Consider the following 16,693-nt stretch of genomic DNA (forward strand, 5'->3'; position numbering starts at 1 on the left):
TTTCCCCTTCTCGGTGATGTTCAAGCATCTTCCCTTGGGCTCCCATTGTTATATAGCTTCTTTGGGTCTGTGGATTATATGGTTATCCTGTACATTATGGTTAATATCCACTTCTAAGTGAGTACATACCATGTTTGTCTTTATGGGTCTGGGATAACTCACTCTGGATGATCTTTTCTAGTTCCATCCACTTGCCTGCAAATTTCATGATTTTATAACTGAATTTAATAGCTGAGTAATAACAACAAAAGAACTTCTTGAGGTATCATCATCCCCGATCTCAAGCTGTACTACAGAGCAATAGTAATAAAAATCACATGGTATTGTCATAAACACTGACAGGTTGATCAATGCAAGTGAATCAAAGACGACTTAGAACTAAACCCCCACACCTATGGACACTTGATTTTTGACAAACAAGTCAAAACTACGCATGGAACCAAGAAGGATCTTAAAGAAGGATCTTCAACAAATGCTGCTGCTAAATCTGCATGGAGAAGAATGCAAACTGACCTATATCCATCACCCTGCACAAACTGAAACCAAGCACATCAACGACCTCAACATAAAACTGGATACACTAAATCTAACAGAAGAAAAAGTAGAGAACAGCTTTGAATGCACTGGCACAGGAGACAACTTCTTGAACTGAACACTAACAGCCAAGGCACTAAGATCAACAATTAAAGAATGAGACCTCACGAAATTTAAAAGCTTATGTAAGGCAAAGGACACCATTAAAAGGACAGAAAAGATCTTTACTAACCTTATGTCTGACAGGGCCAATATCCAAAATATATGAAGAAATCAAGCAACTAGACAGCAATAAATCAAAGAACCCAAATTAAAAAAAAATAAGAGTACACAGCTAAACAAAGAATACTCAATAGAGAAATATTTAATGACCAAGAAGCACTTAAAGAAATGTTCAACTTTCTAAGTCATCAGTGAAATGCAAATCAAAACAACTCAGAGATTCCAATGTTAACACCTGACAGAATAGCTAAGATCAAAAACTTGGGGTCAAGGGTATGAGAAAGGGGAACACTCCTCCATTGCTGGTGGGAGTGTAAACTGTACAACCATTTTGGAAATTAATCTGCCACTTTCTCAGAAAATTAGGAATGGTTCTACCTCAAGACCCAGCTCATGGGGATATACCCAAAAGATGCTCTATCATACAAAGAGGACATTTGCTCAATTGTTTTCATAGCAGCTTTAACTGTAATAGCCAGAATTGGGAAACAACTTGGATAAAGAAAATTTGGTACATTTACAAATGGAATACCACTCAGATATTAAAAAAAAAAGGACATCATCAAATTCCTAATGACTTTAATCACAGGACACGGTAGCACCAAGAGATGCCCTAAAGGATTTCCTGCACTGCAGACATAATCTCTCTTACCTCCATTGTGAAGAAGCAATCTAATTTCCCCCATGGTAATCTGGATCAATCACTACTCTTAATACTGTTATTCCTTTCTTAGCCTATTGGTTTACAGGCATTAGAAGCCCAAAATGGCCGGAAGAAAGTCTGAGTTTCCAATTTAATGGAATGTTTGTTGTGGCTCCCCCTTCTAAAACTAAAATTTCTAGGCCAGCAAACTTAAGGTAAGGAAACAGGGAGCAAAACCTTTCCTAGTTGGTCACTCAGGTGATAATGATTGAAACTATTCCCTTTCCCACTCCTTGAGTCCTGGACCTGTAGATCCTGTTAAAACAGAAACTGTACCATATATTGGACACTTCTTTAAAGCACATACTGCCTTAAGAACACTGCCCCAACCCTCTAGTTTGCTGCCACTTAATTGGCAATATAAATGTGTCTTTAAAAGGCCATTCCACCTCTCTTTCAAGGCAATTGCTTCAGAATGGTGGGGAACATGCTAAACACAGTAGATTCTGCCATGGCTTTGAGATGAGTTCCTTGTTCAGGACTAATATTGTGTGCAATACCATGATGGTGGACAAAGCATTCTGTATCTCCATGCATAGTGGTTTTGGCAGAACATATGTGCAGGAAAAGCAAATCCATAACCAGAATCAGTATCTACCACAATAATGACAAAACATTGTCTCTTTCATGGTAGAAGTGGTCTTATGTATTCAACCTGCCACCAGGTTGCAGGCTGGTCACCTGGCTAATGGGACCCATATCTGGGGCTCAGTGTTGGTCTCTGCTGTGGGTTCAGCAGCAGCTGTAGCCAGGTCTGCCTTGATGAGTATAAATGTTATGTTGTTGAGCCCATGCATAACCCACATCTCTGCCATAATAGCCAATTTGTGCATAGGCCGTTTGGGCAATGACATGACTGGCTGGGCAAAGAGGCTGACTGCCCATAGAATGAGTCTCTGATGTACTTGATTACTGAACTCATAGCTGAGGAGTTACATGTGAGCATTTACATGAGGCAAGAGTATCTTCATATCCTTTTCCTATTTGGAGAGATCTATCCTTATACTTCTCTCCTAAATGTCTTTCTTACAACTTTCCAATCAGCAAGTCCATTCCTTGACTGGCATTAGTACTTCTTCAGGATTCTAGCATATAAGAAAATAAGCTGAGATATCCAGCCTAGTGAACTGAGCGACTACTGGATTTCTATCTGCTCACAGCCAGCCACGACTGGATTATCTGGACACAGCCTATAAGTCATTCTACTAAATCTTCTTTCTTTACATATAGAGATTCATTCTATAAGTTCTAGAGAACCCTAAATAATACTAAGCATATAAAGATAAATCTACAAGGTTTAGAACTATGCTATGATTGTAAAAAGAAAATGATATATGGCAAACAAAAGATATGAAGACAAAAGGTTAAAACAGCAACTAATAAGATTACATTTGTGGCTTGTTACATATATATGTATGTATGTGCACATGTTTATATGTATGTATATCTCACTTAAATGTTCATATATATAATCTACATCTTCTTTGTTATTTCTATAAAGCATTTCATTGTTAAAGCTAATGTAGATGTTTCTGCAGTGGTTTCATTAAAAGAAATAAAAAGTAGCCATCATTCCAGAAGAATGCTTTTGCAACCTAAGACACAGACTAGCAAAACAGTGCTATCTAGTGGCTACATCTGGGAAGAAGAGGCAAAGCACACTAGAGGCTGCAGAACCTCCCAGAGGCTGCATCTCAATAGCTTTACAGTGGGCCACAAGAGAAAACAGGTGCCCAGCTCCTGCCTGGAAACAGCTCAAACCCTGATCACACAGTTCTTCTCAGGATGGTACGGAAAACAGATTATGAATTTAAACCCTGACTTTTCTCTATGAGCAAAAATTCAATTTTTGGCAGAATGTCTTTAAGAAAGCTGTTAGATTTATTTCATTTTTTGATTACTTTCAACTATGACAAGGAAACAAAAATGTTGAGAAGTAGAATATGTGGAAATATTATTCTGTAGACAATAATTCAGTTAATGATTATTCTACATTATTTATTTAGAATATGAATAAACTACAAAACTTAAAATACAAAATCTTATAAATAGAACATAACTTATGAAGTCAATGTCAACAAATGTACTTGCATAAAATGTAAATATCTGGCATTATTTAAAGCATATGAACAAATTAAAAAGTAGGCTCCATGTTGCACAGAGTTCATTGGTAATATTAGTACTCCCAATGAAAAGAAAGTACCTTTTAGAACGCAAATACACAATTAACTCTAAAATAGCATCTTATTCTACAAATTGTCATGATGGCCAACAGGGCTGTCAATAGCTATGCTCCCCTGAGATATTTCCAGCTACTGTGGATTTCCATTTACTTCTCTGGGAAACCAAATCATGTCCCATTATTCTCTAGACTTTTATCTATAATTCTTCAAGCTATGATTATATAAAATCAATCATAAGCAAAGATCTGGAATTACTTATTACTCATAATGAACCCAGTTATTCCAATTCTTTTTTGTTATTGTTGTTTAGAACAAAAAAGCAAATCCAAAGCCAACACATACTTCAAAAAGTTGAAAGATCTATTTAAAATACTTTTTCAGATTTCATCTTTCTGGTCAATACTGAAGCATTTACTAAGAATACATGGATACTAGGCAATCATCAAATCCCTGTGTTTTCTTACTTTACATCAATGATTTAGATCAGTTAGAAGCATGGCACACATATTAATACTTACAGAAACTAACTCCCAAGCATTCCCCAAAGCTTTGAATAAAATCTGCCAGGTAGCTTTCTGTCAAATCCAGCAAACTTTGACAACACCTTGCTCTTAATCAATGGGACTCACAGAGGATTAACATGGTTTTGAGTAAGCAGAATCCAAGAAAAGAGAATTTGACAGAATAGAAACCAAATGAGTAAGAACTAATCTATATGAGATGGACTCCTAAATATGGGTACAGAGCAGAGGCAGATGACATTCATATAGGATCTTTTAAAAAGGATTCAAGTTCATGGTGAATATCAGAGATGAAGATAATTCACATCAATTGTAACATCATTCCATTGTAACAGTACATGAAGATCATCTATACAGTTTCTCCAAAATGAGAGTTGAAGAATTTGTAACTGCACTGACTAAAAAGGCAGGAAAACATAGATACAGGTTTCAATATTTCACATCTGTCCTGTACAGTCAATCCACTACTTAAAAGTAGTTACCATGAAATCACAATGCTTTGAAATGGTACATTAGCTGATTCTGATCAGAAATGTGCAAATGTAACCTCAAACAATACTACTATCAAAACATTCATTTGCAACCTGATTAGGAAAACTGAAGAAACAAGGTCAAGGCAATAATGCAATATGGAAAAGCGGAGCCCACGATCTCAGAGCAAAGTCATGCATCTACCATTTTTACTATCTTAGTTATATTGGAACTTGAGAACTTCAGTAGCAGCATAGTAAAAATTGCAGACCAACAGGATAAAGACAGTTAAGAATAAATGCAATTTATGAATAAGGTTTATTACCATGATTACAAACTTTAAGAACAGGCCTCTGAGACACTGGACTAAGACTCTGCCGGATATCTGTTGAGAGAGAGAGAGAAAGAGAGACTGATTTAATTTTATATGTAGGTATTTTCAACTCAAGACGTAAAAGGGTGCTAGCTGATTTTTCGAAACAATGAATGCAATATTTCAATGCCCTGAAATACTTAAAGCAGTAATGCTATGACTTCTACTTCCTGTTTAACTGTACTACCCTAACCTCCACTGGGACAAGGTGCATATGGCTCTCTTAATGAGACTTATCACACTAATCAGGATTTTCCAGGTTCAGCGCATTGATTTGTTAATGTGCTGCTGACACCAAGCAAATGGAATGTGTATCTAACATCTACCTCTGCAAGAGATTAAGTGAACTTCGAAAACTTAGGAACAATTGCTGTCCACAGCACTGTCCTTGTGACATATGACTTTAAAAGAATTAGGAGGAGAACCTGCTCTTCCTTGTGACTATTCCCTAGAAAGCAACATGAAACAAGAAAAGAATTCACCTTTCAGCTTCGGTGTCCTTTTTCTTCTGTCGCGGAAGGCAGCCCCTGACTGCAAGGCCTCCAGCAGACTATCCATCACTCCTGTCTCGTCACCCTCTGTGAAAAGAGATGCAAAGAATTCCATCAGTCCTCAGGGTTACCAAAGCAATGTCAAAGCACACATGCAAACTGGTGATGGTAGTGGTGATGACAGAGAGGAAAAGGACAGAATGCCAGGAGTAAGCCAGGACTTTTGAAATAAGAAAGGATCTGACTCTGTCATCAATCAACCATCTTTTAATAAAAGCCATCTCATCAGTGCTTGTGCTCTGTCCACTTCGGGAGTGCTCTACAGACGCAGTGTAGAGCACTGCTTTTATAGACCAGTGGCACAGTGAGTTTAAATGGAATGTGGTTCCGGTCAAATCGGTGTCCTGGGTTATCATAAATCATATTTCCTCTTGAAAAGATGAGTTATTTTTTAAGCATCAGATTTGTTTCTAAAAGAAATAAGGTATGGTATAATTCCTCTATTAAATAGCAATAAAAACTTTATATATATTATACCCAGACAGGTATTTGTCCTGCTAGATAATATATTGTCCTTTAACTTGAGGTGACAAAGAATAATCACTGTAAGCTTTTACAGAATTAGTGAAAGTTATCTTTTACAATTAAGACGTAAACTCAGGGATACTTTTGAAATTTAAAGGATAGCATTCCTCATATTATTGAAGTTGTTCTTGTGTATATAATAAAGAATATAGGTAAAGTGGCATTTCTGTCTACAAAGGTAAATTATCCTCACTATATTCATAAGTATTTATAGTTATCAATGTTGAATACTACTGAAAGTAGGCAAGAGAAAAAAACTTCAAAGAAGCTACTTGCCCAACTCTCCTTCAAGGAACAAGAAAGGAGTCCTATGTCCCTGTGAGATAGGTTCTTTGCCAGCTTCTCTATTGAACTGTATAACAGAGGTATACTAGCAGGTCTAAATCAGAAGAAATGACTTTCCTAAGAACTCTTTTTCACTATTTTTTTGTTTTCCTTTTGGAGATACAGTCTCTTCACAGAGAACTGTTGACATGTGAGTGTGGTAGAGCACAAAACCACACTCCCTCAGTTTATAAACAGTACACACATATAAGTACGTATCAGCTGCTTTTCCATCTGCTTCTACTGCACATTTTTAGAGAGAACTAAACCCTGGAGGTATGATCAAAAATGGTGGGTGAGAACCAGAGTATTTGGAGATTGTCACTTTAATTTAATTTAATTAACATAAATTCAATTCTAAAGCAGTTCAGTGTCTACTTTAAAGTACACTGACTATTTCAGACAATTTAATACATAACTACCTAATCTTTAAAAATTTACACTCAAACTTAACTATGTTTTTCCTCAACATAAGCTCATGTAATATTAAATAGACATTTAATGTAGTTCATTAGTAAAAGTAAACATTTAAATAAATAAAAGAATTTTCTTTCTTTTTTAGGTATTACAGTTACTTGCAAAAGAGATCAGGGAAGAGAAAATAGAGAATTGGTTTAAGGGAAAGGAAAATGAAACAAATATAAAACAATGTTTGTTTCATTCCTGGATTATAAAACACTTATAACTGACTGAATATGGCTGGGTGCTAGATGAACTCATTGTACAAACTACAGTAGAAGTTTTGGTTTATTTAATAACTCACTTACACTCTGTAAATATATTTTTGTTGTAATCCCAAGTGTGAGATGTGGGAATGCTTTTAGTTTATCAACAGCAGATAATAGCCTCATGAGAGGGTGAGTGATCTTTATCAGCTGGACAGTGTCTCCTGTGTGTGCCGTGATTTTTGCCAGCTGGAAAATATCCTTGTGAGAACTCTGAGAGGGTATAAATAAGAGGGTATAAATAAATAAGAGGGTATAAATCATCTGCTTCGAGATGATGCTAGAGAGAATAGGTACGGATAATGCTTAGAGGATGAGGATGCTGATTTATTGTTTGCCGTTTGGCTGGGATGCTCGAATCCTTATGATGAAGAGTGTAATCACCCCATCCCTTATCCCTACTAATCTTCTGTTTCTTATACCTAGGGTTGAGGGGCTGAGCAGAGATAGAGGTGTTTAAGAACCCCCCAAAAGGAGGGTTTAAAAACAGTGCAAACAATGGATGTTAAGGTATTGGTGGGTGTTGATTGCACTGTCGCCAAGTAGGCTGATCCTGCTGGTCCCTGTAGTCAGATGCTGACATGTTTAGGTTCATGAAGTGACTCACACACCATCGGAAACCATGCCATGCTCCATGTGTGCTAGCTCAGTGCATATGGCATACCTGAAAACACATCTTTTTGAAGTTGTACTGTTTCCTAGATGTATGTATGTATGTATGTATGTATGTATGTATCTCTATCTATCTATCTATCTATCTATCTATCTATCTATCTATCTATCTATCTATCTATCTATCGTTCAAGACACCGTTTCTCTGTGTAGCCCCCTGGCTATCCTGGAACTTGTTCTGTAGACCAGGCTGGTCTGGAGCTCACAGAGATCCACCTGTTCTGCCTCCAGAGCCCTGGGATTAAAGGCATGTGTCATCTGGCTTTATTTCATAAAATCACATCATCTAGTCCAGGATATTTGCTTATGTTTTTGGTTAAGGATTAATCAAATCTCTTATCATTGCTAAAAACCGCCCTCTGGTTTGAAGTATAAATAGACTTGTGCAAGTAAACTCTATGTGTAACAGAACTCATGTATAAGATGAGAGGATATAAGAAGGATGGTTCTTCTCATGTTAGATGTATTTAGTACACATATCCAACACGTTACCAGGCATGTGGTATTGTGTACTGGGACATCACTGTGCACTTATGGTTCCTATGTTCTGAGCATCAACAAAAACACTCTCCTGTTCTTAGAAGCACAAGACTGAGATAGATGGTCAAAGGATGGATATCATTGGAGGAAGAGCAGTCTTGGCAGAAGAAATGGCTGATAACGAGACAAATGTATACAATCAAAAGACATCTAAAACTGTTTAGGTAAATATATGCATCTTTCTACTATAAACCTAGGAAATTGTCAGTTTATCTTAAAAATACAGCCTCATTTCTTCTGTGAAAAGTCTTAAAATAAATAGAATACCTGAAATCATGCCCCAGAAGGATTGAATAACATATTGCCTCCCATAACTTGTGAATATAAAGTTGATAACTACAGTGTTGAGTGAAATGGAGAAAGGCAAGTCTGGGAGGAGATATTCCAATGTAGAAACAATAGGGTGAGGATGGGAAGAAGGGAAAGCAGCTGAGGAACACTCCTGAGGGCTTTGGTGCCCATGGATAAAATATGGGGAGAATTCTGAGTTTGGTGGGTTCTGATGGTCACGAAAGGGAATGAGATTCTCTTGTGTGCTATGTTAGTGGGAGATGTCAGCAGTGACCACCAGGGTTAAGCTAGAAATTGTGGTCTCAAACAGGTATGGAAAAAGCAAAAGTCATTTTTTTTTCTCTTACAAATAAGCATAACTCCCCTACAGACTTGTGGGACCCTGGAAGAGCCATGGTCAGGAGAAGTAACATTTGCAGAGACACCTCAAAATAAAGCATGAAAGCCTTGGCACACAGGGCAAGACAGAACAATAAAATTTCACACAACCAAGGAAGAATACACGCTAAAAGTTTCATGAAGGCAAAAAAACCCAAACAGCTTACGAAGGAAATAATTGAGAATGGGGTTAGATTTCTGAATAGCATACTGAATTTCAAAAGACAAAAGGTAAATAATTTCCAGCTTCTGAAGAGAATTATCTCCAGTGAAGCAACAGTTTGGTTGCCTGTAAAGTGGGGACAGAAACTAGCCATACTCAGACATGCAGTCACCTACACATGATTTCTTAAAGACAGGAAATTTGTTACGGTCTGGATCTAAAAATTCCCAGAGGCTATGTATTAAAGGCTTGAGTGACATGGTTCTGGGGAAGTGATCTCATCAGGAAACCCCATCAAAAGATCAATCCACTGATGAGATATTTGATGGACTACTGATAGATGACAGATACTTAGGATGCCTTGAGGGTGTAGACTCTGGACAGACAACCTGTTCTATCACATACTTTCATATGGGCTTCTGGTTACCATGAGATGAGCATTGCTGATCCATCCAGACCTGGAAGTTGTTCTCCTTTACCATGGCTTGGAGACAATAGAACCAGTTGATAATGGACTAAAATCTCTAAAACTCCATGCCAAAATAAATGTTGTCCCTGTAACTTGGATAGCTTGTTAAAGAAATGGAAGTCTGGCTAATGTATTGTGCTTTTTCAAAGTAAAGAGGAAAAAAACCAACCAACCAAAACCAAAACATCAAACTAACAAAAACCAAAGGGTGGGGGTGGAGGAGGTAGGACATGAAGTCCAGGTAAAGGGAGAATATATCCAGCAAATGGTAGGAGGATTCCCCAGATTCCCAGGACAGAGACCCAGAGCAGCCTTGAGGCTGTGTGGTAGGAAACAAGCTGGGTGGGGGAAGTCAGACTTTAGACCTGATGTCTGATCATTTGGAAAACAAACTGTGGATGTTTATACAGATCTATTATAAGAAGTTTGAAAACTAGCAACAGATAAATACAAATCTTAAGCACTTTTTTTTCACTATGCATTAACTTAAAAATTAACAATGTAATAAGAATCATATGGTCTGAATGTTGGTCCACCACTCAAATATACAAACCACAAAGCAATTCTTAGGAGAAAGAGTCATCATGAAGTGATTAAGTGAGGAGTAGCTTAAATGGATGGGCATACTGCCCTTAAAAATGGTGTTGGGGAGGTGGTCACTCCATGTCCACCATATAGTTTCAAAGGACAAGGTATTATTTGTGGAGAGGAGAAGAGGGAAGGGAAAAGGAGGGGAAGAGAGAAGGGGATGAAAAGGAGGGGAGGGGAAAAAAGGGGAAGAGAGAAGGGGATGGGAAGGGAGGGGAGAGGGAGCTCTTTGTAAAAACTGAACTCATCTAAACTCTGGGTTTAGACATCTTCACCTAAAGAATCATGAGTCAATACATCTGTCCTGAGCAGAAATTAGCACATATAAGGCATTTTTGTTATAGCAGCCAAATGTACTAAAGAAGCAAGGAATATTTAGAAAGTGGCAATTTTATAAACATTGGTTCTTCTGATGACCAGAAATTGTGCTGTGATTCTAATGAAAGCTAACAGGGCAAAGGGGTTGGAGCCTGCTGGGAGAGCACAGGTGAGAAAGAACTTTGGAAACCAAATCCTTAAGCCACTTAGCAGGAACTCAGTCACATCTAAAACTAAACTTAACTAAAGTGACTGTTTAGATTGCTGAAAATAAAAAATAAAAACAGAAAAAGAAAAAAAAATGAAGAGGCTGGTTTTTAGCCTAAGTCACTCAACTGTGGAAAGGAGGAAGACAGGTCACAAAGGGTATAACACTGTGCAATAGATGCTGGGTCAGAGATTTGAACATATTCTTGAGGAGGAGCAATCAGCATGGAGCAAGGGCTGGTGCCTGGCTCCTGGCCCAGAGGCTTCTTGGACACACACACCTGAAGGAACGACCTGGAGGGTAGTAGAGCTGCTGGAAGGGGGAGGTTTATTTTGGCTGTCAGAGCCATACCAGCTGGGTTTCAGGGGGATAAAGAGCCACCTGGAGAACTGACATATCACCAGAACTTGAGGGCAGAAGGCCAGAGGTGAAAAGGCAATGTCAGAGAAGGGCAGCTCACTAGGCTCTGGCTGCGCCATGCTGAGGAGTCTGGAGTTGATCTTTAAGTGAACAATGAACTTCTTTTAATCTAGAAAGCATTGCAGTCATATTTCTACTCAGAAAAGCACTCTGCGCAAGAGACATCTCATGGCCACGCAAAAATGGAGACATGTTTAGGGGATCAGTATGAAGTAGAAGTGATGGCAGTGAGAGCAGGGAGAAGAGGATGAAGAACAAAAAATTGTTGATCTGCATCTAAGGGGCTATTATAAATAAAGATGAGGCTGATTTCCAGGTGGCTGGCTGGGGCTTCAAGATATACATGAATAGCATTAATCAAAACCAGAAATATCTTTGGTAATAAAAGAAGCTGAGCCTGGAAAGGAGCTCAGTTTTGGATGTGTTGAGATGTCATGAGAAAACTAGTTATTAAAAAGTGATTAAAGATGCCTAGATGGCTGATGGATTCACAGGTCTAAGCACATAAGCTGCCTATCTACTTAAATTACAAGGACACAGGCTACACCATAACCATGGAGAAGAGTGTAAGAACAGTAGAGTGATAATACATAGGTTTTTAATATACACGTTTTAGATTAGACCACTGGTCCTCAGCAAATCAATGAACTTTCCTTTCATCCTCTCCCCATGCCCGCTAACCCCCAACTCTCAAATGGGAAAAATGACATCCACTTTACAAAGTTATTATAAGCATTAAAGGAGATGAATAACATCTAATGTTTGCAGAGTTCCTGGGACACTGGTAGAATTCATTATTTAGAAAGCTAATTTTTGTCAGTGGTTATCGATATTGTGGTAAAGTGAGAGCTCCCTTAAAAGTGTGCAGAAAGGAGCTGAGGGGAGCCAAAAAGCCAACTCATGTGGAAAGAGGACTTTAGGAAGCAGTGAAGGTTCTCATCCTGGGGCCATTTTCTGCTGTGTGTGCCTGTTTTTTAAACCTGTGATTTTTGTAGGATCCACATTCTTTAAGTCTCACAATGCTGGAATGGTTTTAGAGAAAGTAAGTGTTACAATGATTAAAGTCAAGCCTGGCATTTAACATGGGAATAGGGATGGAAATGCCAGTCTCCTTAAAGAACTGTTTAAAGTGTGCTGCTAATACACAAAATTCACAGGCTCACGTTTAACCCAACCTTCCAGAAGAAAAGAAATACATGGCTGTGAGTCTAACATGGTTACATGAATTACAGTTCTATGCAGTTGGTTACAGAGGGATTACATGGCTTTTCCTGGTAACGTATTTCAGTCCTTAACCATCTAGAATAAAGCATGAAATACTACTTAAACCAGACAGCAAAAAGGCAGGAATCACTTCAAACAAAAATCTCTGAACTTGTTTTAATACAGATGTGATGCTGAAAATTTTAGTCAAGGGATGTAGAGAGCCAATATTCATTGGAACTTAGCCAATAAGGAGAATATCAGAGCATATCTCTTTCATACTGCAAACAACCACAACAACCATCAGCGAGAGGATTCAGGGGGAAATACAATATTATAGTTCAAAATTTCCATTTTGTTTTCCTGTATTCATTGCTTGTCTGAACAGGGGGTAGGTTAGAAGTGAAAATTGTAGTATTTTATGAGGAAAGTCTCCCCAGTCCTGAAATGGACCATCTTGTGGATATGTTTCAGTTCCCGTTCTGACCATCTTCAGCCCTCTATGCCTTCTCACAACTATGAGATGGGTTCTCTAATAGAATTTACCTTAGCAAGCTATAGTCAGAATTGAGTTAACCTGTACAAAGCATGAAGACAGTGCCTCTCACAAGATAAGGGCAGCTACACCTGAGCTGTTATTACACTTAACACTGTGACTATCGTTGTTCAGCTGATTGGGCCATGTAAGAAATCCATTCTCAGCTATCTCCTCATCCCTTGTCCAGTTTAACTAGAAAGGCTAGGAAAGCTAAAAACAGGGACCAACCCTCCCCAGCATCCCTGTCAGCAGAGCTACAGTGGCCATGAGAGGTACTGCTGTGCAACGAGGCATAGGAGACATCTGCAGGGTTTCTAGACATGAAGAGAGTATATGTCCACAACTATTACCCATTTCTTATGGGATTGTGGCAGGCATAACTGCAACTGTAGAATTCTGCCCCCTTCTGACAGTCAAAACTATGAACAGCAAAGACAGGGCCGTGGTTTTAGTTCCTGTGGGCAATATGTAAGAATATTTGTAAATCTAAGTGAAAAATACTTACAGATACAATGGTGCCATGGATTACATGTTATCTATATTTGAATTTAACTTATTTCTGGATTTACAGTAAGTAATATTGAAGAGTACATTTATCAAATGAATGTTCTTTTAAAAAGTTTTATATCTGTTAACTGTGGGTTTGAATGTGGATATCAGAGGTCAGAAGACAATTTGCACAAATTAGTTCTCGCTTTTACTATGTGGGTTTTAGGGGTCATACTCATTTTGTCAGGCTTAGTGGCCAAGTGCCTTAACCTTACCACATTCTTGGATGTTGCAAATACATATGGACACCCAGGAAAAATAGTAATAAATACTAGCATCAACATTACTGCAGAGCATGCAGCCAGGAAGATGGTATATGTCTATCATCTTGGCCCTGGGGAAGCTGAGGCAGGATGGCAGGACTCTGAGACCAGTTTGGGTTACATAGTAAGAGGATATCTCAAAAAAAAAATTGTAAAATGGTCCATGAGCCTAAGAAAGGAAAATCAGATGGAAAGATTGTAAAAGCCAGATGACCAGTAAGTTTGCTTTAAGCCTATGTCACCTAGTGATGCCAGAAGCTTATACTCATAAAGCAACTAAGGAGTGTTGGGAGAGGAGAAATAGGCTTCTGCAAGGAAGAGCACACCAACTGGCTATCCAATAGCCAGCAGTCATCCCTAAAAACATACATACAAGCAATATTATACAGACCTGAGCAGCTTGTATTTAGAAATATATATTTGAATATGTGTATGTGTGGAAGAACTATTAAAGAAAAATGGTCATGGATTTGGAAGAGGGCAAGGAGGGGTAAATTGGGAGGTAAGAGCAGATGGTTCTGTGGTCAAGAGACTTTGGATAATATGTGTCAAATGCATCACGAAAACGAAAAGTTCATTCATGCTAAAAGCAGTGTCTAAAAGCAGCAGGGGATAAGACATCCAGTAACCACTGTCCTGAAAGCAATCTGTTCACCTTGCTAATAACATCAAACTAAATTCCAAGTAGATCGAACATTCCAACTCTAAAAGATTAGTCTGTAAAAACAGAGTAGATAAGAGTAAGAAATACATTTTCATTAAGTGTAGAATATGAAGATTTTCAAAGAAAACCCCAAAACTCAAAAGTCATATAAATATCTAAAACTTGAAAGAGATAATAAGTCTGCATATGACGAATAAAAGATAAACTGGGAAAATATTTGAAATATGGGCACCCCATAGGACTGACTGCCATAAGAATACATGCAACTCAGGAAGGAAAGGGCCAGTATGTAGGCAGATAGTACATTCAAGAAGCTATCTCTTACAGTCAGTCTGTGAAACCCTAGACCTCAGAATTCAGACTGATACTATTTTTTTGTGTTGTTTTACATGACAGGGTTTCTCTGTATAACCCTGACTGTCCTGGATATCTCTTTGTATATCCAGGCTAGCCTCGAACTCACAGAGATCCACTTGCCTGTGACTCCCCGAGTGCTGGGATTAAAGGTGTGCACCACCATGCCTGGCTCACAGAATGAAATTATATTTCAATTAATTATTTAATTAATTATTCACTTTACATCTCAGTCATAGGCCCTCGCTCTGCTCTTCTCTTCCCTGTCCCACCCTCCTCTCTTCCTTGTAATCCCCCTCCCCTACTTCTCAGAAAAGGGAGCTCCCCCCACCTACCAACCCAAGCTAGCACATCAAGTCACAACAGTATTGAGCACATCCTCTTCCCTTGTGCCCTTGTGCATCAGCCCTGCCAGGGGAGAGTGTGATCAACAAGCAGGCAACAGAATCCATGAGAGAGACAGGCCCCACACCCTTTATTAGGGCACCCTCATGAATCCTGAGCTCCCCATAAGCTACATCTGCTGAGCCTCACAGCGAAACATTGGGTGAAGCATAGGGAGTCTTGTGGAAAACTTGGGGGAAGGACAGAAGGACCTGGAGGGGAAAGAAGCTACAGAAGAACACCAACAGAGACAACTAACCAGTGTCCAGAGGGGCTTATGGAGACTGAAGCACCAACCGAGGACCAAACATGGACTGGACACAGATTGAAATTCTTACCCCCAGAGCTTTGAGAAGTAACTAGATCCAGAAAAAAGGGACATCATGAGTGGGACTAGTGTCATGAAAACACCCTAGGGAGCATTTGCTGTCCACCATAGGCATACAGAGGACATCACTGTAAACCATGCAACAGGTGCTCCTCAGACACCAAATATGCCCATTGCAGAACTAAGAGAAGTGAAATTTCGTACCTAACGTTACTGAATTATAGTACTTCATTTAGGAATCTAGAAGGGGACTCCATACATAGAAGCATCCCTCCACCTTCTTCATATTAAAATATTCCAAATATTTCAGTGGGAGATCATTTTCATCTAGCTGCAAGGCAATAGTTAAAATTCACAACATATCAATAGCGCAAAGTGTTAGGGGCATAGAAAAAAAAAATCAGTATTATAAAGTGTTGGGGCAAGGGGAGCCTGGAGAGAGTGGTTAAGAGTGCTGGTTGTTCTTCCAGAAGACTCAAGGTTCGATTGCTAGCACCCATACTGTGGCTCACAACTACCTGTAACTCTAGTTCCATGGATTCTAAAAAAGTTCTTCTGACCTTCATGAACACCAGGTTTCCACATGATACACATGTGGAGACATGCATGCAGTCAAAACCCCAATACACATGAAATTTAAGAAAAGTCTTTTTTTTTTTAAGATTTTTGGGAAAGCAGGTCACTTTATATATTGCTGATTAAAAAAAAATGTGATGTCTTTGAAAAGTAATTTAACAATGTTTATCAGAATTTAACTGCCACATGAAAAAGTTTTTTGTAAGAGAATTATCCTACAAATATAATTCATATGTATGCAAAGGCTATGTTAAATAATGTGGATTATATTGTTTATAGGTGCAGGAGGCTAGAGGAGGCCACAGAGGAGGACAATGCAGCTAGTCCTGATGAGACCTGATAAGCTAGGATCAGATGGAAGGGGAGGAGGACTGCCCCTATCAGTGGACTTGGAGAGAGGAATGGGAGGAGATGAGGGAGAGAGGGTGGGATTGGTAGGAAATGAGGGAGGGGGATACAGCTGGGATACAAAGTGAATAAACTGTAATTAATATAAAAAATAAAAATCCAATAAAAATATTTGCATATTTAAAATTACTAAATACTGTGTGCTTAGGTAGTCAGATGTGCTGGGCGTATTCATTGTGATCCACCCCAGCAATTGGTGAAAAGAGCAAAACTGAGAATCCATCACTTACTCCCTGGTCAGTAAGTT

At 38.6% G+C, this 16,693-nt stretch overlaps 1 protein-coding gene across 1 annotated transcript in view; it reads right to left on the bottom strand.

Annotated features, from left to right (window-relative positions):
• The window catches only part of Diaph3 (diaphanous related formin 3), a 485,489-nt gene that overhangs the window by 115,058 nt on the left and 353,738 nt on the right, over positions 1–16,693 (bottom strand). The window contains 2 exon segments of the mRNA XM_060391498.1: positions 4,960–5,019; positions 5,490–5,585. Coding sequence (XP_060247481.1) covers positions 4,960–5,019; positions 5,490–5,585 — 156 coding nt within the window.

This window comes from Meriones unguiculatus, chromosome 9, assembly GCF_030254825.1.
Source record: "Meriones unguiculatus strain TT.TT164.6M chromosome 9, Bangor_MerUng_6.1, whole genome shotgun sequence".
NCBI lineage: Eukaryota > Metazoa > Chordata > Mammalia > Rodentia > Muridae > Meriones > Meriones unguiculatus.